Source organism: Fusarium phalaenopsidis (assembly GCF_050370095.1).
Source record: "Fusarium phalaenopsidis strain FUZ10S chromosome Unknown contig_32328, whole genome shotgun sequence".
NCBI classification, from domain to species: Eukaryota; Fungi; Ascomycota; class Sordariomycetes; order Hypocreales; family Nectriaceae; genus Fusarium; species Fusarium phalaenopsidis.
In genome coordinates, this window is record NW_028145393.1 from 448,872 (window position 1) to 475,724 (window position 26,853).

At 50.6% G+C, this 26,853-nt stretch overlaps 9 protein-coding genes and 1 non-coding gene across 10 annotated transcripts; 5 read left to right on the forward strand and 5 right to left on the reverse strand.

The window, feature by feature from the left end:
- Positions 1 to 583: 583 nt before the first annotated feature.
- LRP88_12833 (ankyrin repeat domain-containing protein) lies at positions 584 to 1,435 on the reverse strand (the record flags this gene model as incomplete). Its single annotated transcript, XM_083249219.1, has 1 exon — positions 584 to 1,435. The coding sequence occupies one exon, from the start codon at positions 1,433 to 1,435 to the stop codon at positions 584 to 586; it is 852 nt and encodes a 283-aa protein (XP_083095021.1).
- An 879-nt stretch (positions 1,436 to 2,314) lies between these two features.
- Positions 2,315 to 4,363, reverse strand: LRP88_12834 (uncharacterized protein; the record flags this gene model as incomplete). Its single annotated transcript, XM_083249220.1, has 6 exons — positions 2,315 to 2,481; positions 2,545 to 2,857; positions 2,905 to 3,343; positions 3,392 to 3,549; positions 3,603 to 3,944; positions 4,124 to 4,363. 6 exons carry the CDS (start codon positions 4,361 to 4,363, stop codon positions 2,315 to 2,317), a joined length of 1,659 nt encoding a protein of 552 aa, XP_083095022.1.
- Positions 4,364 to 9,779: 5,416 nt separating this feature from the next.
- LRP88_12835 (zinc-dependent alcohol dehydrogenase family protein) lies at positions 9,780 to 11,075 on the reverse strand (the record flags this gene model as incomplete). The annotated part of the gene is made up of 5 exons (XM_083249221.1): positions 9,780 to 10,088; positions 10,153 to 10,353; positions 10,406 to 10,801; positions 10,859 to 10,902; positions 10,958 to 11,075. The coding sequence occupies 5 exons, from the start codon at positions 11,073 to 11,075 to the stop codon at positions 9,780 to 9,782; spliced, it is 1,068 nt and encodes a 355-aa protein (XP_083095023.1).
- A 608-nt stretch (positions 11,076 to 11,683) lies between these two features.
- LRP88_12836 (uncharacterized protein) lies at positions 11,684 to 12,895 on the forward strand (the record flags this gene model as incomplete). Its single annotated transcript, XM_083249222.1, has 1 exon — positions 11,684 to 12,895. The coding sequence occupies one exon, from the start codon at positions 11,684 to 11,686 to the stop codon at positions 12,893 to 12,895; it is 1,212 nt and encodes a 403-aa protein (XP_083095024.1).
- Positions 12,896 to 13,103: 208 nt separating this feature from the next.
- On the reverse strand, positions 13,104 to 14,273 carry LRP88_12837 (uncharacterized protein; the record flags this gene model as incomplete). Its single annotated transcript, XM_083249223.1, has 1 exon — positions 13,104 to 14,273. One exon carries the CDS (start codon positions 14,271 to 14,273, stop codon positions 13,104 to 13,106), a length of 1,170 nt encoding a protein of 389 aa, XP_083095025.1.
- Positions 14,274 to 15,681: 1,408 nt separating this feature from the next.
- Positions 15,682 to 19,094, forward strand: LRP88_12838 (uncharacterized protein; the record flags this gene model as incomplete). Its single annotated transcript, XM_083249224.1, has 3 exons — positions 15,682 to 16,193; positions 16,484 to 18,166; positions 19,034 to 19,094. 3 exons carry the CDS (start codon positions 15,682 to 15,684, stop codon positions 19,092 to 19,094), a joined length of 2,256 nt encoding a protein of 751 aa, XP_083095026.1.
- A 962-nt stretch (positions 19,095 to 20,056) lies between these two features.
- Positions 20,057 to 21,079, forward strand: LRP88_12839 (uncharacterized protein; the record flags this gene model as incomplete). Its single annotated transcript, XM_083249225.1, has 2 exons — positions 20,057 to 20,755; positions 20,978 to 21,079. 2 exons carry the CDS (start codon positions 20,057 to 20,059, stop codon positions 21,077 to 21,079), a joined length of 801 nt encoding a protein of 266 aa, XP_083095027.1.
- Positions 21,080 to 21,236: 157 nt separating this feature from the next.
- On the forward strand, positions 21,237 to 21,352 carry LRP88_12840. The gene has a single exon (XR_014475201.1). It is a non-coding gene; the product is annotated as a 5S ribosomal RNA (ribosomal RNA).
- A 3,303-nt stretch (positions 21,353 to 24,655) lies between these two features.
- On the reverse strand, positions 24,656 to 25,069 carry LRP88_12841 (cupin domain-containing protein; the record flags this gene model as incomplete). Its single annotated transcript, XM_083249226.1, has 1 exon — positions 24,656 to 25,069. The coding sequence occupies one exon, from the start codon at positions 25,067 to 25,069 to the stop codon at positions 24,656 to 24,658; it is 414 nt and encodes a 137-aa protein (XP_083095028.1).
- Positions 25,070 to 25,550: 481 nt separating this feature from the next.
- LRP88_12842 (uncharacterized protein) lies at positions 25,551 to 26,546 on the forward strand (the record flags this gene model as incomplete). Its single annotated transcript, XM_083249227.1, has 1 exon — positions 25,551 to 26,546. One exon carries the CDS (start codon positions 25,551 to 25,553, stop codon positions 26,544 to 26,546), a length of 996 nt encoding a protein of 331 aa, XP_083095029.1.
- Between the last annotated feature and the right edge of the window lie 307 nt (positions 26,547 to 26,853).

Below are 26,853 nucleotides of genomic sequence, written 5' to 3' on the forward strand. Positions count from 1 at the left end.
TCCGTCGAACGAGTACAGAAGGCCTAATCCTCCTTTCGTCCTGGTCCTCTGCCACCCGGGCCTTCAAGAGAGCCACAAAGTCTTCATGGCCCTCCAGTTCGGCTATGTCCAACGGGGTTTCTCCGCTTGCATTCTTTGCCGTCACCGAAACCGGGATTTTGAGTAGCAACTCCCCAATGGAGACATCGCCGTCGATTGCAGCAATATGAAGCAAATTATTGAATCCACTACCTTGAACATGATAGTCGGCTCCGTTATCTAGGAGCAGCTGAAGGGCTTCTCGACGAGCATTACGCACCGCGTAACATAGAGGAGTGAATTGGTCGACAGCACGTGCTTCAACATCCGCCCCAGCCTTGATCAACCTCAATATGCAGTCGCAGTTCCCTCTCATGGCCGTGAGTACCAGAGCGGTATGCCGACGCGGGGTGCGAATATAGATAGATGCCCCATGTTCGAGTAGAAAATCCAGAACAGGCATATTTCCCTTACGGGCAGCCACATGGATATACCCTTGTCCTATGAATGGCACCCCGTCTATGTCTGCACCTTGGTCAACGAGTAACTTGGGCATATCGAGATCTCATTTGTTAAATTCGAGTCCTAAAGGGCGGAGTCCGTCGGCGTTGGGCTTGTCGATATCGAATCCCTTTCGCTTCAGCAGGGGTATCAGATGTGGGTGGCCTTCTCCCACTGCAAAGTGGAAGGCCGTTTGTCCACACCCGTCCGGAACATCTGGCTCGACCTGAGCTTCGAACATGGCTTCGAGAACTTGTAAATCTCCTCGTCTTGTTGCCAGATGAACTGGTATCAGGCACGAGGCATTCTCCAGCCTAGCGTTGACTGGAGCCCCACGATCGATGAGTTTTCGCACAGTGCTAACACTTCCACTCAAAGCTGCTATATGAAGTGGTGTCGGCGCCGTCTTGAGCATATGTAAGCCTTGGATATCGGCATCATTGCTATAGTCTAGAAGAAGTTCCACAACAAGCTCAGATCGTTTTCTCACAGCCACCATGAGGGGGGTGTAGCCCCTATCGGTCCGGATGTTCGATTTGATGTCTGGGTGCTCCAGGAGAAGCCGAACAATGTCTATGTGTGAGTGAATTGCGGTCTCGTGCAAGGCGGTTCCACTGGATGAGCCAACGGCGTTGACGTCTGCGCCTTTTGCCAGCAACTGGGCGACAATTTCTGTGTCTCCGATGTTTATAGCTGATATCAGAACCGTCTCGTGATTGTGGTCGACAATGTTTGGATCGGCATCCTGCTGCAGTAAGAGCTGCATGGCTTCATACTGGGCGCCATCAGTCGCTTCATGGAGAGGGGTACGTCCGTCAATCATGTTATTGACATCGAAGCCATGCTTTATCACTTCCTTCACGATGTTGGTCCTGTCCAGCTTTGCAGCAGTATGCAAGGCCTTGCAGCACAACATTTCGGCGGAAGAGTCGGCTCGCTTCTCCCATCTTTTCAGCCAAAGCATGACATTTTGTTCGTCCCCGCGGGTCACAGATTGGCATAGACCTCTCTCAAGGCTCTCAACTCCTCCCCGATCGGGCTCGGTGTCTCCAGTTAAATAGTAAGCAATCGCCCGACAAATATGGGAGGCTATACATACCCTCTTGGTTGTCGTCAGACTCAGTCCCAATAGGGGCAGACATGATGGGAAATTCAGTCCCGAAATCGTCGGCGCAGTAGAGACAGTGGTACATATACCCGTCCTCATCATCTTCACAATTTGTAATTGCGAACAGCAATTCATCGGCCGTCCCTCGCTCATCATTCTTCATTGACATGAGTTGTTCCGTCCACAAAAGGGGTTTGGTGTCTCGACCGGGCTCCAACTTTCGCAATTCTCGCATCCAGAGTAGATAGGCGTCATAGTTCTCCCTTAGGTTTCTACGATTCGACCCGTTCGATTCGAAGAACTGCAACTTCTCTTCCATGGATCTGCCTTTTAGAATGGTCTTGAATTCTTCTGTTAGCATTTGGCATCCTACACCATCAGGGGTTGTCCATACCATAGTCTCGACGCGTACGCATACCAACAACACTCACAAGTAAAGGAATTTGGGTTCATACTAACGCACGAATTTTGTATCAATTAATGAAGGAGAAACAGTCAATTTAGTTAGATAATGTGCGGGTAAACAATAAACCGATCCATCAAGCACAACAACAGCCCAGCAGAACCTCCGCCTTTGTTGAAAAGGCTCCAGCAAGCTTCACATTCCAAACGAAGCCGCGATACCCCAGTTCGGTTAAACGATGACTTGGAGTACGAGAAATGTTGTTTTCCTCGAGATAGAATCAATCAATGCACGAAGCGGGCATCGAAGAAGCGGGCCTTGTCGGTCTCAGACAAATCCGCGTATTGCCTGGCCAAAACCCGGTTTCGCCACACGTAGTAGAGCTTTGCCAGGACAAAGAGCACAATATTGACTACGCAGAGACCAATAAGGCCTTTGTTTGCAGTGTAGTCTAGTGATGGGTTTCATGTCAGCATTCCATTCTCTCCTCGGGCAGCATCGGGTCTTTTCTTACAATAGGGTTTGTCGCCTTCGCGATAGATGTTGACGGCGGCGATGCTGCCTACTTGGTAGGTCATGTTGTAGATCGCCGCTGCCACAGCTCGACGGCCAACTGCCTTGGCATTCTGACTGACCATGCCCACAAGAATAGAATGGGTGTAAGGGATTCCGTTGATGCCAGTCAACATGGCATATCGAATCCAGGGGTTCGTGTCTGGCTTTAGGGCGACGAGGGCACAGAAGAACGGCAGCATCCAGAGATTACTACAGGCCGCTACGAGGAACCGCTCATTCAGTCTGGACGATATCTGGCCAAATACAACGACCTGCTTGGTGTTAGGTGAGAGTATGGACCATGTTGGATCTGGCGTACATTGATGGCGAAAAGCGCGTAGCCGGGGATGGCCAGCAAGTTCGATTGGAACACGGTATAACCCATTCCTCTCAGGATGAGGGAGAGATAATTCGAGGTCGGCTGGAAGGGAATCCAAGCAAAAATACCAACCTGCGTTATTAGCTTGGTCATCGGGGGCCACAATAGGATTCTCACGATGAAGATGGGCCACAGGTCAAAGTTGGACAGTGTTTGCCAGATGCCCCTAGGGGTCACCGCCGTACGGTTATTCAGGTCACCCTTCGTTGGGTCGTCGCGAAGCAGGCGGTTGACGAGGATCTTTTCCTCCTCCTCCGTCCACCATTTGTTGGTACCGTCTGGGCGCTTGAACGCCAAGGCGGGCTCGGTGATTGAAGGAGGCATGACGAAGAAGGCGGCAATTCCAATGAGGACACATATGAGGCCTTCAATAAGAAATCTTTATAGCGTAAGTTTGCATCAACTCTGTCAGGCTTCCCCAACTTACAGCCATTGCCAGCCCCCCCAGCCTAGAACTCCTCGCATTTCCAGGAGGCCACCCGCAAGCAGACTGCCATAGATCTGGGTCAACGGGATAGCAGTGTAGAAGATGCTCAAGCGGACGGCTAGTTCGTTGCCCTTGTAGAAGTATGAGAGATACAGGATCTGCCCATAATTGTTAGCAATGGTCAGTGCTGGCGGGATCTATAGGCCCAAACCATTTCTGGGATGAACCCTCCCTGTGCAACACCCAACAAAGCACGAAGAAGCCAGAAGCTCCACCTAGCCTTGATTGCGGCTTGGGTCATGCACAGTGAGCCCCAAAGAACAATGACAGCGGGCGTGTACCGAAACGGCCCGACTTTCTTGCTGATCAGACCGCCGGGCAGCTCGGCAGCGAGGAAGCTGACCAAGTAAATGGTCTGGCCCGTATTGTAGTCATTGGTATTGACACCAATATCGTCGAGCATATTGTCAGAGACGGCGCGGTTGATGTTGCGACGGACGAGATCGAGGGACGAGAACATAATCCATACCCAGAGCATGATTCGCCAGTCCAGCTAAGTGAGAGAAGCACTGATCAGCACCACAACACTTACGACAATGGGTGATCACGGATGGGAACAAATTCAGAATCATCCAAGGGATGGCCGGTGGGAGCATCCCCCCATAGAATCCCGTGGTGGGTGTGCAAGCTGGAGCGGAGGGTTTTGGTAATTACTTTCCTTTTAACGGTAACTTCACCCAGAGGAGACCACTGGAACGACGGATCGAACCTGTGTCTGCACTCGTACTTTGCATTGTCATAGACATTCCTCCAATATTCGGCTCGGGCTGGGTGCGAGAAGACGTGCGGCTCTACGGAGCCGTAGATGTGACCGGTCGAAGGCGGGAACTCGGTAATCACGGCATCGGCCGACTCGCTGGGCGTCGAGTTAGTGTCGACTTGGGTGTCCTTGACATTTTTGTCATATTCCATGATGGACGGTTTGCAATACGTATTGGTAGAGAGGATTGAGAAAAGAATCGAAAACCGGGCGTAACCAACACTCTCCCACTGTTTGGTGCGCTTGCGGCTTTTTGTACGCCCATACAGAGTGGTATCCCGATACGCCCCCTATGGCGTGCTTGGGCCGGTGTAGCAGTGCGTCAGAATTGGCCAAGATGGTGACAGAAAATGGAGCGTTTTTCGGACTTGGATCGGTCCATGAGCCAAGCTTCGGTGCTAATAGAGCCCCGATTCCGGAACTCAGGTTGAGTATCGTACCCAGCTTGGCGGTAGCAAGTCGTGCGTGAGGAGAAACGCGGGTGTTGAGCAGGGGCGATTGCACCATCACCTTGAGATAGCCCGCCATTATGGCGACAACTCGCGCTCTGAGCCAATTCAAAGCTTGCGTAAAACGCTGGCATGTTGATTGAGTAGCATGGTTGGTTTCCTCGTAGGCGTGGGGGGGCCTTTCTTATCTTAACGAAGGCGAGTTGCTGGGTGCCACAGATATGTCCTTTACACATCTCGATAAACGCCATCCTAGGCCAGATGCGTCTCTCCAAACTCGGGCATCCCCTTTCACAAATACCCTCTAAGCCATCTCCCTGGAATGTCGTGCCCATGACCACCAAGGTAGCGTATCGGATATGATGTTGCCAGAAGCTCCTATCCCCTCATCGGATATTCACATCATCCATCTCGCCAAGTTTTCCTCCCAAAGCCCAGTGAGATATCTGTACTTTCTCTCTTGTCCAGACGCCTCAGATACCCCAGAAACGGCCAGCTTGTCGGACTAGTACATCAGATTTCGCCGGGTGTGATCCATCACCGCGTGATACCACTGGTCCATGTGCAGGCACCGTTAGATCGTCTTTTCATCCATAATGTGAGATAACTCGCAGGATCCGTTCCTGGAGCTCCCAGCCCCACATATATAAAGGCGTTTTCTCAATATCTTCGATTTTAAACACCAGGGAGTGGACATATATCAATCCTAATACAAACAGATAGATGAGTTCCGTTCCTTTTTTTTTTCTTTTTCCCAGCTCAGAGTAGTGTAATAGTGGCCAAAGAACTCCCGGCCAGTTGCGATGGCAAGGCTTAGGTCCCGTGAACCGTCCATCGGCCCAACTTCAGTGACCCTTTTAGGCAGGGGCCCGTCGGTACAAGGCTTTGGAGATAGATAGTAGGCTCCTATATACTCTCCTTTTCAGTTCTTGACAGCCTCAAAGTCTCGGGCTGAGTCGCCAGCAGACCATGGCCGCGGCCTCCCACCTATGGGTATTCCTGATGCTGCTGGGCCGGCTTGAAGACATCAGCTAATATTTGAAATAAATCAAGTCTGGCCCGCCTTCACCTGGGTTTGCGAATATATCGACAAACCTAGTGGATTTCCCAACTCTTAACCCCAATCTGGAGGGAAGATATTCGAATCGGTCGAGGCGGACTCCTCGTCAAGTACAGAATGATCCGGTCTCGCAAGACTTGTCGAGCTTTCAAAAGAAAATATCTGACACCCGGGGTACTGCCCTATACTAATGGTAGATCCAGGCGTCTCTCGCTGTTGATGCCTTGCGATAGAGAAATGCAAATGAAGCGAAACCACGCGACTGATATGTTGATATGCGCATCGCCCGCCTGGTCTGCAAAGTTATCAAAAGGCCTACGACGTCTTCTTTCGGCCTCTCTCGTTTAATCCTGCAGGAAAGATCCATGCAAATCATTCAGCCGCGAGCGAGGACGTACCTGAGGTCATCCAACTTGGCAAATGCCTATGGGATGGATGTTTACACGGAAGCTCCGTCCAAGCATCAGGCAGGAGACAGCCCCGCCGTTTCTGGCCTGAGCCTTAAGTGAACAACCCAGGATTTCGCTCAGTGGCTCGGTTTATGCGTTCTACCGTAATAAACATAACACATGTAGTGAATCGCTGCCAATAAGCGGGTGGGTTGCAACACCCTTAAGGAAGCACAAGGCATTCGTACGTCCCCCATGGAGCCTTGCAATCTTGCGATGCCATGGAACGCGTGTTTAGAGGATTCGGCAAGTTCTTGCAAGGAGGGCCGTCAGCTACTAAATATAGCAATAAAAGCTAGTGCATGATTGGCTCACTCGGACTCATCGCGCGACGATCCTGCACCTCCTACGGTCCTACGGCATTATTTTGGGGGGCATTGTCACGTAAACCAGACGTCGGCACCAAGATTGAAATAGAATTCTCCAGCTTTAACAAAGTAAAGGATTCGAAGGATTCACGCGGCCATACTTATCAAGGCCTTGGCTCAGCACTAGTAGTACATGCCATGTTTTTGGACCATCGTACGGATACCTCAACGATTGAACGAGCAACCAGCTTGTGTATAAATATCGTTTCCTCCCACAGACGAACAGTGTCTTGACCAAATTCCCATCAACCCTATCATCAGGCCCATACAATTAATTACCTTTCAACATGCACTTTTCTTCAACCGTTTCAGCCCTCGTTACGGCCCTATCGCTCGCCGTCAGAACCAATGCATGGGCACAGGCCGAGGACGGAACGTGGGTTGCCAACAACTATGTTCACACGTTTGACAATGGTCGTAAGTGTAACTTTAATGTCAGAATGGGTATACAGCAGCAAGCTCATTCTCTTTTTAGTTCGGGTGCATGAAGCCTGTACATGGATGAACACGCAAGACCATCACCCGGCGGGTGATCCCTGTGCTGTAGGTAACATGTCTATCCTCTTTCTGTGTTGCTTTCTAAGTGTGACAACAGTACTGGGTGGATGGCAAGGGTACTATCGCAAACGGAAGTGAGTGCAGCCGCCAGCCGTGGTCCTGTCTTGTACTTACAAAACACATTTAGGATGCTATTGGAAGGACGCCACTTTGAGTGAAATGACTTGCTTTCGCTTTACATAGCCGTGTCCGCGGCAGACTGGCCGGTCGTGAGAAGGATAAGTCAAGGTGCCGCGAAGCCCTAGCAGGCTTTTTAAACACCCAGGATGGACAGGCTCCCCTTCAGAAACCAATCCTGCTGTGACGGAGTAGGGTGTCGCCGGCCCACATGACCGCTCCCGGGTGCCGACAGGAGACAGCCAGATAGCGTAGCTTCTTGAAAATTCCTCAAGCAACATAATTCACAGATATCTGAGCTGCCGCTATCTCGTGATGCAGAATCGGTAGAGCTACAAGTCCCAAAGCTTCATAGGCACAAGGAGTAATTCTAGCTGTCCGTGCTTCAATCTGGAGATGCTGAGTGTCTCTCAGAAAAGCCACTAAGAGATGCTCTGCTTGGAGAGGTAGCCCCTGAGGAGTGAGGGTTTCGGCGTACATTTTTCTATTGTTGATATCCACCGCAGGCCCACAAGTGTGGCTTGAATCAGAGGAAGTGGTACTGGAAATGCGTCGTTGGTGCTACATGTCACGACATCGCGAAAACAGAAAGGCAAAAGAGTGAGGTTCCCACCAGCGACCAGTGGGGAGTTGTGCCGCATTTGAAGTAAGAGACGTTGCACATTCTGTGTGGCTGTCTGTCCATGGAAACAGGGGCGGTGTCTTGGGGGGCAGGGCATGTACATGTTTGACAGTGGTAAACTGTACAATTTGTCTTTCTCTAGTAATACTTTTAGTTACCAATTTTGTACAAAGAGACTGCCCTTCACGGTATCTCTTGCTAAAAAGCAAAATTCCGGCCTAAACATTTCAACTACTCTTCATTATCGTAGGCGTTCATAGTGGTTTACGACAAAAGTGTCAACTATCTTTGTGACCTAGTAGTACATGCAAATGGTGCAGGTTCGAGGATCTGTGGCGGAGCTTCAACAGCTCATGACCGCCAGTCTCCTGCTAGCCAACAGCAATTCTTTGGAACTTTCCGGTCCAAACAAAACCCAGCCCGACAGCATTCAGTTACTGTACAATCTGGCAAAGCTTAAGGAGATCAACACAAGTAGCATACATGCCGATATTGTTGCCGACTTGTCCATTCCCATAGACTGCGTAGTTTACGAACGAGCCAGAAATCAATCTCGAATGGTAGCCAGGTACACACCAGGGGGGTGTGAAAAGAGGCTGTGTGGGTGGAATGGAAAACCTATCACAGAGAGCTTTCTAGGAACGCATCGGGGCAGTTGGAACTGGATATCTCCCCGACAGCATTACAGCAATCGGCACAACTGGCAAATCTTCTGGTATGTCCTAAATCGGAGGATTTCTGTGCCCCTCATTGTTTGGGCTACGTGCTCGAAAAAGATAATTGGGGAAGAACGAGTCGGCTGGGCTGGGTCTTTCAGATGCCGGACAGCACAGATGGTGCATACGCTCCACGGTCCTTACACTGGCTGTTCGACCTTGTTACCCGACCTCCTCTGTCCGACAGGGTGACTATTGCACGCAAGCTCGCTACGAGCTTGATGTATCTTCATTCGGTCAACTGGCTTCACAAGGCTATCCGCAGCGACAATCTTGTCTTCTACTGGGATGGTTCTCGTCCCAACCTCGAACAGCCCATTCTCGCTGGCTTTGAATACGCGCGTCATGACGCACACGATATATCCGAAAGACCAGATCCAAACCCGGTATGGGATATCTACCGGTGGCCGACTATCCAGGGTGAAGCACCTACCGCCATTCGCTCTCGAAAGATTTTCGACATCTACAGTCTCGGCCTAGTTCTCATGGAGATTATGTTCTGGAAGCCTCTGGATACACTCTTGGAACTTCCAGACCTCTTGGCAGTAACTCTATCCCAGTCAAAAGGGATCCGTGAGCATCTACTCTCAGAATCCGACTGCATGGATAATGTCTTGGATACCGCGGGGAAGAAATACTATGGAGTTTTAAAACGCTGCATCGAAGGCTATTCGAATGACGAAGTTGGTCAGTCCGGCCTGGGGATTAAGGTAAATGACAACGAGAGTGATGTTCACACTAGCATTCTACTACAAGAGAGATATGTCAAGCATGTGGTGCAAGAACTGATGAGTATTCATATTTCAATAGCAGTCACTTCTCATATTCACTGTACCATTTTCGTTCACACCAATGACCCTACGCTCTAGGTTCTATGATATAAGGCCTACGTAGGCAAATTGATTCCAAGATATACTAAACCTTTCCCATTACAATCCGCGATTTGGGGTAAGTTATTACCCAGGGTGCTGTACGAGTACATCGCTACCCTCCTCCTCCTTCAAACCCCAGATATGTTTATCAATAGGCTGGCCTCAGCCAGAGACCGTGTTTGCAGCGAATCAGACAATCCGCGATTTATCCAACCGATGTGGCATGAAAAGCGATAATATCCGCAAAGAATCTAGCAATAAAAGAACATACATCTAGTCGACAATATTTGATATCAGTGTCGTAGATCCAGCATCTCTTCTGTCTACGGACCATCTCTACACTCCGTAGATGCTATCTTAGGATGCAACCTGTATAACCACCTTTCCAAAATGCTTTTGATCCCAGACATACTGATAGGCCTCGCGGGCTTCCTCCAGTTTAAAGATGCGCGCATCCAAAACGGGATGAAGGTCATTTACCTCGATAGCACGATTCATCGCCTCAAACTGCATCCTCGATCCAATACTAATCCCTTGTACTGTGCACGTGTGGATTACTGTCTCGAGGAATGTCGGCTCTTTGGTATCATTGCTCCCAGGCGATGTGAAGGCACTGATAGAGCCCACCATCGAGATCAGCCCATTCAACTTCAAAGCAGCGAGAGCCTGCCAAATTAAGTTAGTCCACATTGACCGGGTATTCAAGGGAGATTTTAGGCGGAAAGCATACTTGTCGAGCAGTGGACGGCCCTCCCACCTCGACGACAAGGGAGACTCCTTCGTTGTTGGGGGTCAAGCTCTTAGCAAGCTGTCCCCATTCATGGTTCTCTTTGTAGTTAATCACATGGTCCGCTCCCAACTTCTTGAGTTGCTCTGCCTTTTCAGCTGAGGAAGTGGTCGCGATGACGCGAGCGCCAGCCGCTTTGGCAAACTTGCTCCAGATTAGCTCCAGACCTGCTTATGAGTGATCGATAATACTGTACCTGGACTGCAAAGCTGCTTACACCGCCAGTACCCTCGGTGAGCACAATCTCACCAGGCTTCAAAGCGCGGCCCTCGAGTCCATATAGAGCGCTCCAGGCGGTTAATGCTGCGCATGGCAGAGCAGCAGCCTCGTTCAGTGTCAAGTTGTTTGGAACGGCAACGAGGCCTTCTTCCGAAAACGCGCCGTACTCTCGAAGTACACCACTGAGTTGACCTCCAAGAGCGCTCTCACGACCTCTGGCATCAAGAGGTCCAGCCAGGTGGCGCTGGTGTACCAGAGTGGCAACTCGATCGCCAACATTAAAGCGGCTTACGCGGGAGCCCACTGCCACAACGATGCCTGCTCCATCGCTCAGGGGCACTATGCCATCCTTTAGCGGGAAGGGATAGAGTCCCTAGCCTTGTGCTTAGAAGCCATCATCCAAGGGCACACACTTAGCATTTCGGCTTACCTTAGGGATCACTAGGTCGCGGAAATTGAGGGATGTGGCGTGAACTGTTCGATTTCAGGTTAGCCACCGACAAGGAAACCAAAGAATGAACAAGAATACTTTGAACCAGGACATCTTGGTCACCGATCGAGGGGACCGGGGCTTCTTTCTGAAACTCCAGAGAGTCAAAGCCATTGCTACCGTGGATTACCCACTGCTTCTGTGTCTTTGGAACCATGTTGTGCAAAAGAACTGGAAAATTTGCGATCCAAGGGGAAGACGTGTGATAAAGTGATGAACAGAACGGTGTTCGAAGAGGGCACCGAGTGCCTATTTATCATACTCTAGTGACCCTACGGAGCCGCCATATTGCTCCGTCTTTTCCGCAAGCTTTCCCCTATGATGCATTTGACAAATAGGTTGATCATGTCAACCCTTCTTCAAATCATTAACTATGGAGCGTTTTTACTTCAAATGGTCGAGTTGCGATGATCCGCGATTTGTCCAATCGACGTCTCGTTAAGACAAATGACATCCGCAAAGGGTCTAGTCATGATCTGCGAGCCCCGCAATTTGTCTTGTCCAGGGGTTGAGGATGGATTTATCAGCAAGCCAGCATGTATTGAAGCCGTTTCTACTTGTCGACACTTGCCTTTTTCCATCACCGTCCAGTTGTATAAACGACTAAAGACAAAAAGATAATGACGAATGAGCAAGTACCGCGCCGCGGCCGGCCCCGCGTAGAAGGCCGTGACCAAGTTAACAACGACCAAGTCGAGGTGCGCGCACCAACACCCACTCCACTGAACTGCAGCTAATAAGAGACTCTAGATTAGGCGAACACGCATGAGATTAGCGCAGAGAACGTACCGAGCTCGGAAGGAAAGTGCATTCAACCAGGAAAGAACCCGGAACCAACAGCTCAGCCAAGCCTTGGACCAGGCGCTGGCAACTTTTGCTAGCTTCCATCGACACGCTCTCGGCCTGCCTGAAGTACGCAGCTCGTCGGATCTTATTGCCAGTCTGAACCAGGCGGCCTCCGAAATGGCAACCATTGCCAGTGACACAAACAAGTCAGCCAGGCTTCTGCTTGCTAGTGCAGCAACAGATTCTGGCATCCAATCGCAACAACAGGGAGCAATGCCCCTTGACCCTGGAGACTTGCAAAACCAGTCGGCGCTCAAGAGCGTAGCCCTCACAGTTCGCTCTGCTGACCTCGTACTGGGCACACTAGCCGAGAAGCTATTCAGGGCCTGCATCGAGCGTGTCTTCACCATCCTATCTGGCAACTGTGGGCCCAAGGGCCGGGTCCTAGACTTGAGATTGCCTCTAGATATTCTCGGCGAGGAGCTTCTCAGGTCCGAGTCCCTGAATATCCTAGCACTCCCTCTCATCGTGGATGATTACCGCTATCTACCCCATTCTATGCCCCATTTGCCACTAATGTATCGTGTTGTCGAGGGGAGTCAAGACATTATACCCCGATTACCAGCACCGTCGGTACAGAGGATTGTGAGGGGCAAGACCAGGACAAGGCTCGCGACTGCGTTTGAGCCGCTTCAAGGAGAATGGCTCGAGGCCGCGGACGTTGAAGAGTACTTGGAGGACAGGGGAATCTTTCTACGTGGGGCTGGCTCGAGCCACGAGGCTAACAATCAGAGCTTAATGCCTATGGCCCAAGGTCTTGCACGAGCTTCGACTGAGGTCGACTATCAACAGCAGTCAATACCCGAGGCTGAAACCACATCTGCGCAAGGGCAACGTCACGAGCATGGGGATTATTCTGTGTTTGGGGTCCCAACAACCCAAGAGTGGATCGGCTCAGCTGAGCTTCTGCCACCTCTTGGGACAGGGCTCCAATCGATCGAAGCATCAGCAGGACCGTGGACTGATACTCCTCAGCAGAGCTCTCAGGTGGCCTCCCGGATCATTATTGACCTCGACAAGCTCGTGCACCTGCTGGCCTCGACTGCAACATGTCTAGGGCCTGTACCAGGGATCCGGAGAGCTGCGGTGGACTCATCAATTGCACAATCTGTGATTCAGCTGTCGGAGTAGACAAAACAACCAAGAGCCGGTATCCCTCAGTCCCATCCTTTAATATTCAAGAGAATTGTATTACTGTTTCAGCGATTAGAGAGCTATATCTAAAAAGAAAGAGAAGGGCCCCTCCACACGCCAAACATGCTGCGTTCTCTATCCCTATCCAACTCATATTGTTGATTCTATGACGGTGTTCTAGTGTATCCAATGTAGATATAATGGTCTAATCCGAATCCTCGTCGCCCCCAATCACATGGAGATGAAACTGCGATTGCGACTTGCAAGCTTCCAAAACATCCTTGGGAATTTCGCGATCGTCCACCCTCACAATCAGTTCCTTCAGGTGTCGTGCCATTAGGTTCACGTTCTCTATCGTGTTCACGAGTAGATCCGTGACCTCGTCGTCAGTGCCTAAGTCGTTAAAGAACTCCAGAATCTCGAGCTCTGGCGGTAGTCCAACTGAATGCAGGCGCGGCCTTTTTGAAGATTTGCCGTATAATTGATGGTCCCAGTTCAGCCGTAGAGTTTTGAGGGCAGTGAAGTCGCGCAGGGCAAGGGCCCTAGAGCTACGCAGGAATGGCGAATCGATGGTGATTGTTTCCAGCGAGTGACACGCGGACTTTAGAGCCATGAAATAGTCTCTGATGCTATCAGAGCTTTCCTCCAGTTCGGGTGAGGGATCTTCGGGGTGGGTCATGACGAATTCTTTGAGGGCCTTCGGAAACATGAGGAGATCGGAGAGTGCATCGTCGTTAATATCGCATTCGATGAGATGCAACTTGCTGAGGGCAGTCTCGTGTGGACGTTCAACAACGTCAAAGCCCCGATCGTCTAGCTTTGCCCTCTTGATAACCAGCGTTTCGAGCGTGGGGTGAGCGAAGACGTGGATGTTCTCTTGCAAATCCCAATACTGATCGTCCTCATCCTGGTAAAAGAGCGTGCATGACTTGAGACAAGCCAGGTCAAACGGGCTGTTGAAAAGGTGTCCCACGCTGTGTAGTAGTGAGACAGGCACAGCGATATCCAGCGTCTCCAAGTTTGACATGCGAGAAATGGTCTGAGATATGCTGTTGGATGGCAAGGATTTGTCGGAAATGAGCTGAGGGAGAGTGGATGCGGGATAAGCGAGCTTGATATCCTGGATCGCCGAGCCGCGCCTAGGCCGGTAATTAAGGGACTCGCTGAAGATTAGATGCAGCTCAGGCGTTAGAAATTGGACTGTCTTGTACAAGACAGCGTCTGCGAGGGCGTGGTAGCGTTTATTTAGTCGCGAGACGCTGCAGAGGTCGTGGCCTGGTAGGCAGTTGAAGATCTGCACCAGCGTCTTGTCAGGGAGCCTATCAAGGTGTTCGACATGGTGTTGAGGATTGTGATGATGATGAGAATGAGGCATCGGGTGAGGGAATGAAGCGACGGCCAAGGTCTGAGTCTTATTGATAGTTGATGCTGTTGTTGCTAGGGCTGAATGGTTATCGTCCCTGAACGCTTGGCGCTTATCGCGTGACGTTGGGGGATCACTGCAGTTTTGCACGTGATTACCCCAAAAGCAAGAAACCTCGGTATTTATATAGCGGGGTGTATATGTACTCGTCTCAGATTGCTGCTGCTGCTTGAGTTGAATCATTACCTGCAGGAAAAGGGATTAAAAAAGCTACCGAAGTGTACTTCAAGCGCTAGTAGATAAAAGGTATCTATTTGCTTCGCGTTGGGGGGACGGCTTGATACCTCGAGGAGAAGGACCGAGCGACTGGGTACTGCGACTCTCCAGAGTTAGATACATAACATGTACACATGAAACCGCTTGCGTTTAACTAACTATAGCAGGTACTCGCGTTATTCACCGACACAGCCAATAGTCGTGATACTTATAAGCACTTGCCCTCTCAGTTGTCAAGTGACGATGCTTTGCGCACTCACTGTACCTTAACCCAACGACCTCGCACATCTTTCCTGGCCTTCTTTCAACAAGTCCGTTTCCGATCCAGCCCAGGTCGAGAAGAAACACTTGCAGGAAAGAAATCCCGCTTCATCTATTTGAGCACTCCACTGACCAATGATATGCATACTCTTATGGCCCGTTTCGAGGCCATCTAGGTCTCCAATAGAATCTATGTGAATACTCGGCCAGTAAGCATGTCGCAGAAACAAATGTTCTCAAAAAATTAGAACGAGGCCCCCCAGTTAACCTCGTTTCTCAAGCGAGTGCTTCGCCTCTTGACCAAGGTTTGACTGCCGCCAACTCCATGACACACCCGCACAAGGCAGACTGACTGGCATTTCGACTGCTCCATAGCTGTGTTTTCATTCGAGGCAATTATCTGTGTGGTCGTCGCTAATGGTGTGGCTTGAAAATTGCCGCAGCAGTCTGCTCGGCCAGTCTTGGCAAACAGGCTGGCGACCTGTGTGATGCACTTGAACCGGAAGCAAATGATTGCCCCTCCCAGCGAGACTCCCAACTGGAACCTGACTCTCGCTATGGATTGCTTATTGATGACTTGGGAGGATGCGGCAGTTATGTTTTCGCAAATGTAGATGGATGGAGAGACACAGCCTCACAGCCAGCGGACCAGTTGAGAAAACAGATGAGATAACTGGCTTGGTGACAAAGCAAGGATTCAATTCCGAGATGCATGCAACGATCTTATTATTGGTTAGTTATCATGCAGGCAGCCTGCATGCTCAGCCATTCCACAGCCTGATGCTGTTGGGCTCCCTTTCAGCTACCTGATTTAAAATGCGCATCTCCTCTTGCACCTGTGCTTCAAACTTTCGAACGAAACCCAACCCTCCAAGCCGTCATCATGTCTGGTATGGAGCCCTTAGCGGCCCTTGGCCTGGCGTGCAACATCATGCAGCTACTCTCCTTTGGGGGAGAAGCGATATCGCTGTGTCGGAAGGTCTACAAGACCGGAGAGATTGACCCCAGCCTCAAGGACTACAGCAGCCAGACCGCCAAGATCTGCGAGAACCTGAACGACACCCTCACTCAACGACAACTCAATCTCGGGCCCGATGCTTTGGCGCTACAACAGAGGGCCACCATGTGCAAAGCTGCTGCTGACAGGTTGAATCACGAGTTGGAACTCCTCACTCCAGCCGCCGGCCCCGGTGGCTGGAGGAGGGGTTTCATTGCCCCTATCAAGGCTATTCGCCACAAGCACCACCTGAGCGAGCTTGAAAAGGATCTCAACAGCCTCAAGTCAGGCCTGGATACGCAGCTCCTTGTGAGGATCTTCGACCTGGTGGATCCCGCAAAGTTGAAGACCGAAATCCTTGTAGAGTCCAAGGACTCTTGGCGACAACACTACAGCAGGTCGCTTCAAGGCAGCAAGACCTCTCCCAACAGATTGTCAAAGCCCTGGAAGGAGCTCAAGATCGATTCAATTCGGAGTATTTGAGAAATCAACGAACGATAGAGCAGCAGATAGCTGCCACGACTCGCTACTTGCATGACGAACGTACCAGAGTCCAACAAGAAAAGAGAGACAACGAACAGCGACGAGATTGGGACCAGCTTCTGAAGAGCTTGCACGTTGATGCGAGGACTGAAAGAGTGAACATGATTAAGCAAGAATATTCCGACACTTGTCGCTGGATTTTTAGACCATCCACGGAGTATGGTCTTGCCAGTGACGACAACCCACAGCAAGCCTATCCTGAAAGCCACCCTCGAAGTTGGCCTTGCTTCACTACTTGGCTGCAGTCCGAAAGACCATCAATCTACTGGATATGCGGAAAACCGGGGTCAGGCAAGAGCACTCTCATGAAGTTCATCGCTTCTGATGAGTCTCCAACCAGGGATTCCTTGAAACAGTGGCAGTCAGGTGTTCAGATTTTGTCGCACTACTTTTGGCTGGCTGGCTCGCCGATGCAGAACAACATCAAGGGCTTTTTGTGCTCTCTGGTCTACCAAGTCCTATCTCAAGATCCCTCTTTGGCTCTAACTTTGCTGGAAACCAAGCCTGCTATCGCCCGCAAGTCCTCCGCCATGGACTGGGACCAGACCGAACTTCGACGCATTCTCATCAACCTAGCTCATCAGCCTGTAAAAGCCTTTTGCATCTTTATTGACGGTCTCGACGAACTCTCATCAGAGGAGAGCCCACGGGACCTCATTGATATCATCAAAGAGGTCCAGAGCCCTCAGGTAAAAGTGTGCCTGTCAAGTCGCCCAGAACCCGCGATGAAGATGTACTTGGGACATTATCCGACACTACCCATGCATGTGTTCATACGAGATGACATCAGGAACTATGCTGAGGGTATCCTCAACCGAGCAATGTCCCACAGGAATGGCGCTTTCGAGATCGATCGCCTCGTGGATAATATTTTATCTGAAGCCGACGGAGTCTTTCTATGGGTTGTACTCGTTACGAGATCCCTCGAGCGTGGAATTGAGAAGGGCGACTCACTCCAGATTCTGGAGGAGCGGCTGCGCCAAATGCCAAAGTCTCTCAGCGAGTTATACTCCAGTATGTGGCAACGGCGCGAAGATGATCCAGAGACATACCAGAAGGGTTTCTCTGAGTTTATGAACCTCATGATTCTTGCAGAAGACATGTTATACCTCACCCACCACAAAAAGGTAACCGTCTTTGAGCTGATGGCTGCAACAAACACCTCATTTCTGGACAAATATTTGAACCAGGATGACCAAGTTTCCGGAGAGGAGCTCGAGCTGCTGTGTCGTGGTACAAGGAATTCCATCGAAGCCTGGTCAGCTGGCCTGCTCATGGTGACCAATACACCGGACACGGACTCGGATGCGGACTCGGAGGATATGTCCTTGAGAATGACGGAGAATGACGGAGACTCTGGAACATACTATGATCTGGATGATCTGGAATTTTACGCCAACATGACGGTGGGGTTCGTCCATCGAACAGCCCGCGACTTCCTCCTAGACGAAGTGGAGGGCCAGAAGTTGTGGAAACGGGTTGACGTTTCTCGGGAGGACCTTGAAGCAAAACTTATGAAAGCAGTCCTCATGAGATGCCAGCTTTGGGAATTCGAAGATTCAGTTGGATTTATTGATGACTTTTTCGACTCAATGCAGCCTTATGAAGAGGCCGCTTATGTTCCACAAAGCACCTTGCCAGACATTGAGAAGGCTTTCTACAACGGATTCGCGTGGCGATTCGGAGGGAAACATCTCGATAGGCACCAGCTCAGGATCGACTTTCTGGAAGCCGCAGCCGATTATGGATTCCGCGGTTACGTTTTCAAGCAAATCCAGGAAATGCAGCAAACCGGCCAGCTCAAAGCGCAGGATTATGCTTCTCTGTTGTATGCGTACTGCAGCAGAAGGCAAATCATTTCTCGCTTCGATCGTAATATCGCGGCCAGAGAAAGGCTGATCCAGTCACTGTTGAGTTCGGGTCCGAGTGTTGCAAAGATACCCTTCTCCCCTGACTTCAACCTCAGCAGAAGCCTCCTGCTCACTTACTTGCTCTCTATTCTTCAAGCCTATCCTTATCGTTGGATGATGGAGGAAGCTGTCACAACACTGGCATTGCTTTGGAAACAAGCACCTTCGATTCAAAACGTGTATGTCCATCTCGTAGTGGGGTTTTTGAATCCCCTAGGCGACGATCATACATCGGTCAGGTGGCGCATTCACAACAGCAGGAGCATCCACGGCGAAGTTGATCCGCTTGTGGTAATGAGAGTTAATGTACCTTACTTGGTCATGGCCATTGGCAGCTTGGTGCATCCGAGTCTCTGCATACCCGGGACTCCCTCCAAAAAAGAGGAGCCTTCAGCTCAAGCCATTCTCATCAGCATCAGCGAGGAAATATGGGACGTTCAGGACTACTACCCAATTGAGTCTGAGGAAGACTCGAGGAAGATCACGGAGTGTATCACCCCGCTTGTACATTGTAAGCATGGATCAGATCTACAGAAAACGAGGAAGATAGAGAGGACAGAGTGGAGGAAATTAGGGCAAATCTTGCGGCAAATCGCGTCTGAAGTTAAGCCGCTGAACATCAAGGTGGACAGAGAGTGTGATGAGGAGACGAGATCCCAGAGAGTTGATGCCGCCATAGACGACTTTTTAAGTGATAAAGTCACCCGAGTATCGCCGCCTTGGTGGTGAGGTATGGATAGTTTACAAATTTTCCTTCGACGGTTCACCGATCTAATCTGCTTCAGGCGCGTCAAGGGCCTCGAGAAGACAGGGCAATCAAGCTGGGACAACTCGCAGTTCCTTTGAGCGAGTTGTGGCTGATGAATGGTCACGGCCTGCATGATTGCGATCTGCATTGTTCCATCTTTGAGCGGAAGTTTGTAGTACGCCGCCTCCGCGGCGCAAAGAAGGCGAATCAAAAAGTAGGACAAGTTATGAGGCGAGCGCATCTCTTAATGCACATGGGAAATACATCTCTGATATTGCGCCTTGCTTTTGATGACTAGTGATTTTGTACATTCCCCTTTGTTGACTCGGCTATGACTCTAACGGTAGATTGCCAAGGCAACTCCCGTACGTGATCAAATCTGCCATCATGTGAACTTTTGCACCAAGGGGAGGGACTGTTTCATGCGTGGTCCACTAAATGACGAGGGTCCGACGAAACGTGCCCAATTCACAACAGCTATGTACTCGATCTCCACCAAGGACAGGGCCGTCGCGGTTCCCCAGAGAATGAACCCGGCAGTGGTTCTTCTAGAACTTTTAGTCAATATTTACCGCCCCGAAGCTTGCATTCAATTCATTGGATAAAAATACGCGTGGAGGTGAGTGTCATATAATCATTACAAAAGTACAACGACGCGGATATACAAGATGAAACGGATTCAGAATCAGTTCCGTAGTTACACTCGAGGTCCCCGGTACGACATGCGCTGATCAGCAAGTATTTGCGAGGAGACAGTAAGCAGATCGGCCCTTCATGATCCTCATGGAACCCTGCAGCAGATCACCCCCACTATCATTTATTGTTTCTTCATGCAGCCCTACAACTTCCGCAATGGGCAGGTGCGCAGAGCCTTTCGTGTTTCAGTCCCTAATGCGGACCAGGTTCGGCCGACGATGTGATCTTCCAAACCGCAGGGGCCAACCTGTCTCGTTCGATAGATTGGTAAGACGACTACAATTTATATATAATGAACATGTTGCCACATAGCTTCGTGTACTTGGAACCAGAACATCGGCCCCTCCTGTCTCATCGAAGTATCATGCCTTCCCTCACCCACTATCTCGCCGTCCTTTCGGCTGTGGCCGTTGGCGCTGTCATTGCTGATGTCAACCCCAATGCCGAGGGAGCCTGCGACGACACTCACGGCGGCCAAGACGCCTGTGGTCCCAACGGTAGCGAGGCTTGGTTAAACACCGGTCTCAACGACGAAGGATGGAACCCTCCCTTCCTTGACATCAACAGCCTCAAGCACATCTCTCTTGAGGACTACTACAACGGAGTCGGAAGATCATGCCGCCAGTACGACCAGTACTTCAAGTCATCCGGAGAAAAGTACAACATCGACCCTGCCATCCTCGCTTTTCTTGCCATGCAGGAGTCTTCTTGCAATGCGGATGCTGGCGGACCTACCCCTGGCCTCATGCAATGCGAGCCTCGAAATTGCCAGAACGGCAAGTCGAGCTGCCAATATCCCATTCAGGACAACGTCGACTGTGGAGCCCACGTTCTCCGAGCCGCGCTAGACAACGCCGGTGGAAATGCTGTCCGGGCCATTGGCTCCTACAACGGATGGTTCATCAAGGGCTTTGGTCTTAATGGAGGCAAGGGAATCACCGTTGACTACCCTTGCTCCGCTGAGGGCCGCAGGAATGGTGCTCCTCAGAACTTGGATTATCTGCACGAGACGCTCAATGGCTGGTTCCAGGGCCTGGATGTTTATGGAAGTGATGCCGGAAAGGTTGGTGGCATCTATGGCTGCTCTGGAAATTGCAACAACGGGGATAAGTGCTAGGTTTCGCTGGCCGAATAGCCGTTATTGAGAAATAGAGTCAGTCTTAACAGCCCGGCCAAACGGCGTTCACTCGCAGTGAAGGGCCGTTGCTCAGTTCCCATGCACATAGTTTCTGCGGCCATTGCGTCAGATGTATAGAAAAGAACATGTTTCTTATATGAATCTTAGTTCGCTGCAGCGTCAAAGTTGAACACCTCTGAGATAGCATTTGATGTATGTCATATTCCGAGGGATTCGTTTCCCTGGTCTTGGTATGCCCAACTACGGTAAGATCTGGAAGGTGGGTGAGCCATCGAAGCAAGTCCCGATACATCTCATCCTTGCCACAATTTTGTTCACGATGACCGTGACTCTGATGCATTTTCCGGTGGATATTAAACGCAGTGGGCCCATCCCCATAACCTTTGAGAAGCTGGCAGACTAGCACATACGACCATACCCACCGGAGAACTCGGGATCCCGTCCGCTCTCCCATAGATAAGCCGGTGAGGGGCGGATTAGTAGTTGGGTCGGTGACGACCAGCGAATCCCCGCTGTTGTATGTTTTTGCCCAAGACGGTGATTTCTTTTTGCCAGTTGTGCATACTTGGATCGGCTGAGCGATGCAGAGGTTAGGTTGCTCATAACATGTCTCTCATGAGAGAGTCGCCGTCGTGGGTTTATCTAACGCGAGTTGTGGTCCTACAATGCGGTGATGAACCCGACATGTTGCGCTGGGACCACCAACAACAAGTCGAAGTTCTGTGCGATGTTTGGATGTGCAAGACAACCTTTGTGCAGAGGTTGGAGTTGTGCTGCTGACACATCACTAGATCAGCCAATCGGGGTTGATTGCAAGAGAACCGGAGTGGAGATCTATGTGGGTCGATGACACTTCCATCCAATTGGAACTTACCCACACACGTGATACTGCACGCTTTGATATTTTAGGATCTTCAAGCTCCACAGCACGTTATGCTCACTACCTGGCTCAGAGGAAACACAACTCGATTCAAGCGCAGTTCACTTGGATTCATTACCATCGACAACCTCACCATCTACAAATTATCTACTACTTGTAATGGCTTATGTGAAACTTCCTATACATGGTTTTTTTTTCCCTCTCTTGCCTTTTATACAGTTATTCGCCACCTGTGCTATCTCGTTTCCCCAGTTCATGGTTGTAAAGTCATTTGCTTTGAACCCACCCTATACCTGAAGACGTCACGAACAAGATCACCAGATTCCGACTCCTCTCCACTGTAACCAACCCGGAGGCCTTGAGAGTGCAACGAGTTCAACATAATTGATGAAAAGCCTCATTGTCGCCATAGCTCATCCCTAAGAAATGCCACACGGAGTTGAGCCATATTATGTAGGCCAACCGGGCTGCTTATGTAATTCAGTTCGGCCACTAACTGACCAGACGGGCGCCTTGCGGGGTTTCAAATGACCTTGTCTTGAAACTCAGAAACCCAGGAGACGATTAACCATGAACAACATGGGCATTGCGCGTGCCAGCCATGCTTGTTTGCGATGTCGCCGGCAAAAGAAAAGAGTCTGGAAAATTCCCCATCAAATGTTTGAAAGACAATCCCAATGCTAACAGCTGGAAAGTGTAATCGAGGTATTCCGAAATGCTCACATTGCCTGAGGGCCAATGCCGCCTGTAGCAGGGAGGCTCTCATTAGCGGATCACATGTTGCCGTCCGGTATGCCCTGTTCAACCTTTAATCTTCGGTATACGGGAAGTACGAAGTTAACGCGCGAATTATAGGACTGTCGCGGAACTCGAAGCTGAAGTTGCACGTCTAGAGGCACAGGTCGCCGCGGGTGGACATGTACATCCAGACCGTGTACACATGAGCCCCGGGATGACCGAAGGTGAGACTCGTAATGACGCTGCCGAGTCAATTCATGTACTCGACATAGACACGAGCAGGAAGGGACAGGCGCCGAGTCTAGGCGTTCTGGCCGACCTCAACAACGCTACAGTGTACGATTACGAGAATTACAACCTGACGCGCATGCTCAACAGCGCGCTCATGCTCGGAAATGACACGCTTGATATACATCCCAAAAAACAACCCGGCAGGCCATTGGTGCTATCCAGGTCAGCGACCGATGGGCGAAGTCCAATACAGGACCTCCCCAAAGACCTGCGCGCTTGGTACCTCGAGCGATACCTGGAACATGTGAACCCGACATTCCCCATCCTCAATACAGAAGACATCAGATCAACCTTGGAAAGTCTTGATAACGGACAACCTATCGATCCCAGCGAGGCGTGTCTCGCATACTTGGCCTTGGCCATCGGGGCAGTATTACCCAGTACAGACTCTTTGATGGATGCTAGCGCTGCATGCCAGTTGTGGCAGGCAGCTTCCAAGGAACAAGTCTTTCACGATGAAACACCAAACACAGTTCGGGTTCTCATCCTTCTAACGCTATTCTCACTGCTCGAGGAAGGATGTGGAAGTTCCTGGCATCTGGCCGAGCTAGTTGTACGATCATGCATAAAACTTGGTCTGCACAGCAAAGCATCCGAACAGACCTTGAGTACAGAGCTATTTTGGAGTGCCTATCTTCTCGATCGCTGGGTCAGCTGCACGCTGGGACTACCGGTGCTGATCCATAACGAAGAGTTTGATCAGCAGATACCCGAAGCGCCATCTGAAAGCGGTCAAGAATCATCACCAATCTCACTCTGGCGCATGGCATATAGCCTCTTGGGGGATGAGCGTGGGCTTTCGAACAGTTTCCAGGAATCGACATGGCTCAGCCGAGCAGGATCCTCGTCATCGACGTCGCCGCACCTTCATCTACTACACAACATGATTGCCATGGACCTGCGAATCGCGCACGCATCCCGCTGCATCCTGCATGAAGGGGAAGCGGCTGCACAAAGATTTGATGGCGCCGCTTCAAATCACCTCTCAGTTGTCGAGGTTGCCATCAAGCGTGGATCCACGCTGCCCTGGACGACTGGGTACACGACCTTCCTGTCCGTCATGATCCGGCTCATATCTTTCGGACAAATCTCGAGATGCGGCCTACTATTCACTCAAAGCATCCCTGATTCGGTGTACATTTCGAGGGCGGTTGATGTCCTTCGCTTCCTTGGCCGCACGTTCAAGTCTCTGGAGTGTCTGGGCGACTTGCTTGGTCACCTAAATCAGTCCGGCACAGGAAGTATTTCGGTATCCAGCGCTCCATTGTGTTTTCCAAGTACAGCATTAATTCTTTTCTAGGGCTCCGATGAAACACCTATCGGTGTACCTCGACATTCTGGAATTTTCGCCATTACATCTCGCGCTTTGCAATCGATCGGTGTCAGTTGTAGTTAAACGTCATGACATAGTGTCCTAGCAAAAATACCAAGGTGGTCTAACCCTTGGACCTGGTTACTGTTACATGTTTCTAGTATCAAACGACACCTAGCCGCCATATATATTGATCTCTTCATGTGCTGGTCGTCGTCAGGGTAGAGATTCATTAGTCCTGCAATGGGGAATATAAGTAATCCTGTGTAGATTTCTTAATAACACAACAGCACGAGACTTCACGTCTTAAAGTTTCTCGGGACATGGACACACTAGGAATACTTGCATAATTTAGCTAGTAACATGGAAACTTGTTGAGCAGCATTAATGACCTAATTGCCTCGGTACCTATTGAAAGGTATCTTTTACTTTTGCCGTTAACATAGTGATTTATTGTGTTCCATAAAACTTGAAGTTTTGAAAGATGCAGTTGACGGAGTGGTCTGGTTGACGCTGACTATCATTGTATTCACCCGTGATCCACAACTCACAACTCATGAATCATATCCTAATTTGACTCTATTACTTTGAAAGCTGAGATGCGTTATTGCCCCTTGTTGCTCAACCTGGCGTTGTACTCTTCATCCGTCACAGCTTCATACCACGTCGTCTTGCCCCGGCTAATAGCTAGATGAACCAAGATACTCCCCTCATCGGCCCCGTGCCAATGAACAGTGCCAGCCGGACACCAAACAATATCCCCAACAGACAGCTTCTGAGGAACACCACCCCTGTCACAGACCCAGCCAGACCCCGCCTTGACTTCGAGGACCTGACCGTCCTCGTGGTGGTGCCAGTGTGTGCGGGCGCAGGGGGTGAATGTCGCCGTCACCATGGTGATGCCTTCTTCTTGCTTGTTGAGGACGCTGTCGTACCAGACTTCGCCAGTAAAGGTTGGGCCCTTCTTGAGAGTTTGGCCGTTTTCAGGCCGGGAGGAGCGGATGATTGTCATAGGCATCTTGGAGGAGGATGGAGAAGATTGTGGTGTGTGGAGGGAGAGGTAGTAAAGTGACTGTTGGTAATCAAGATTGATGAGAAGGAAGATGAGGTATCGAATCAAGTGATGTCTTTGAATTGTCAGCTAACAAGGGTCGAAATCAATCCTGGTTATAAACTTATGCGGCCGTCGGTTTCTTTCGGACAAGCCCGCGAAGAGGGTCCGTATCGGCGTTAAGTGGGGCCGCCTCGGGAGGTCCGCTCGGACAGGCCCGACAATGCTGGGGAAGCATATCAAACCATGGCATTGTCGTCCGAAGAAGGGCGCGGGGTTTAATCCGTATAGAGCTGGGAGACGTACATTGGTATATCTACGAAAGGTCTCGGTAAAGAGAGAAAGGCGGGAAACGATTTCCTCGTATACAAATCAACCCTTGTTCAACTCCAGACGTTCAGACTCCAGTCATCATCACTCCCCCTCCAGACCCATTCCGCTAGCCACGATGCCTTCTGCAGAGAATCCCACAACTTATGGCTTCATTGGCCTTGGGCTGATGGGCCTGCCCATGTGCAAGAATCTGGCCAGCAGGCTTTCTCATGGCGAGTGCATCCGCATCCTGGACCTCAACGAGGCGGCCATGGATCAACTCCACAGCGAGTTCCCCAAGCAAATCACAAAATGTTCTTCGCCAGCTCAAGTTGCCGAGGGCGCTGAGGTCATTGTGACTATGCTCCCAGAAGGCCGCCACGTTCAGTCAGTCTACATCTCGGGCCCTGATGCGCTCAGCACCGTCTCTCTGAATGGGAAGCTATTGATCGACTGCTCAACAATCGACACGGCGACCTCGCTGGGCATCAAGGACCATTTAAGGACAAATTTCCCCGCTGCCTCCTTCTACGATGCACCCGTCAGTGGAGGCGTCATTGGCGCCGTCAAGGGAAGCATCTCCTTCTTTGTCGGATGCGATGATGCCACCGATTCCAACTTTGCCACCAAGATCCAGCCCATTCTGCGATTCATGGGTGGAAATATCATCCCCTGTGGCGGGCCGTCACTGGGCTTGACGGCCAAGCTCTGCAACAACTACCTCTCTGGCATCCTTACGATTGCGTGCTCCGAGACGTTCAACATCGGCATGCGCGCTGGTCTAAACCCTAAGAAGCTATACGAGGTCCTGCACGCGGGTTCAGCGCAAAACACAATTGCCGACAAGTTCTGTCCCGTGCCCAATGTTGATCCCAATAGTCCGAGTAGTCATGGATACACTGGGGGTTTCCGCATGGCGCTGATGCTTAAGGACTTTACGCTTGCTACGCAGATGGCCGAGCGGGCTGGTGCTGAGAGGGTCTTGGGAACCAAGGGCTTGGAGATGTATAGCTTGTTGAGTGGAGAGGAAGAGTATAAGGATTTGGATGTGAGGGCAATGTTTAGATACATTGGAGGGCAAGAGGACTGGGAACAACAAGAGGAAAGCCAGGATGTCCGGAGTTTGGAATAGAATGGCAATGCCACGGATGGGCACTAGGCTCTTGTGGTAGAACAGCATCAGAGCATGTAAAGAGCGTATAACAGGTTAAATACACACGTGGTCATGATTTTCTCATTTCTGCTTGGATATTTGCCTATTGTCTTGCCCACCTTCATGTTCGTGACTCTACAAATCAACGGCTAGATACGTGTGGAGGATTACCTTGACGGAGCTGACTTTGCCACATACATGATACGGCTGGGGGTTCGTCCTTGTTTACATGGAGGACGAGTAACTAAGAACTAATTCCTTAATATTACACTGTCGGAACAAGGTG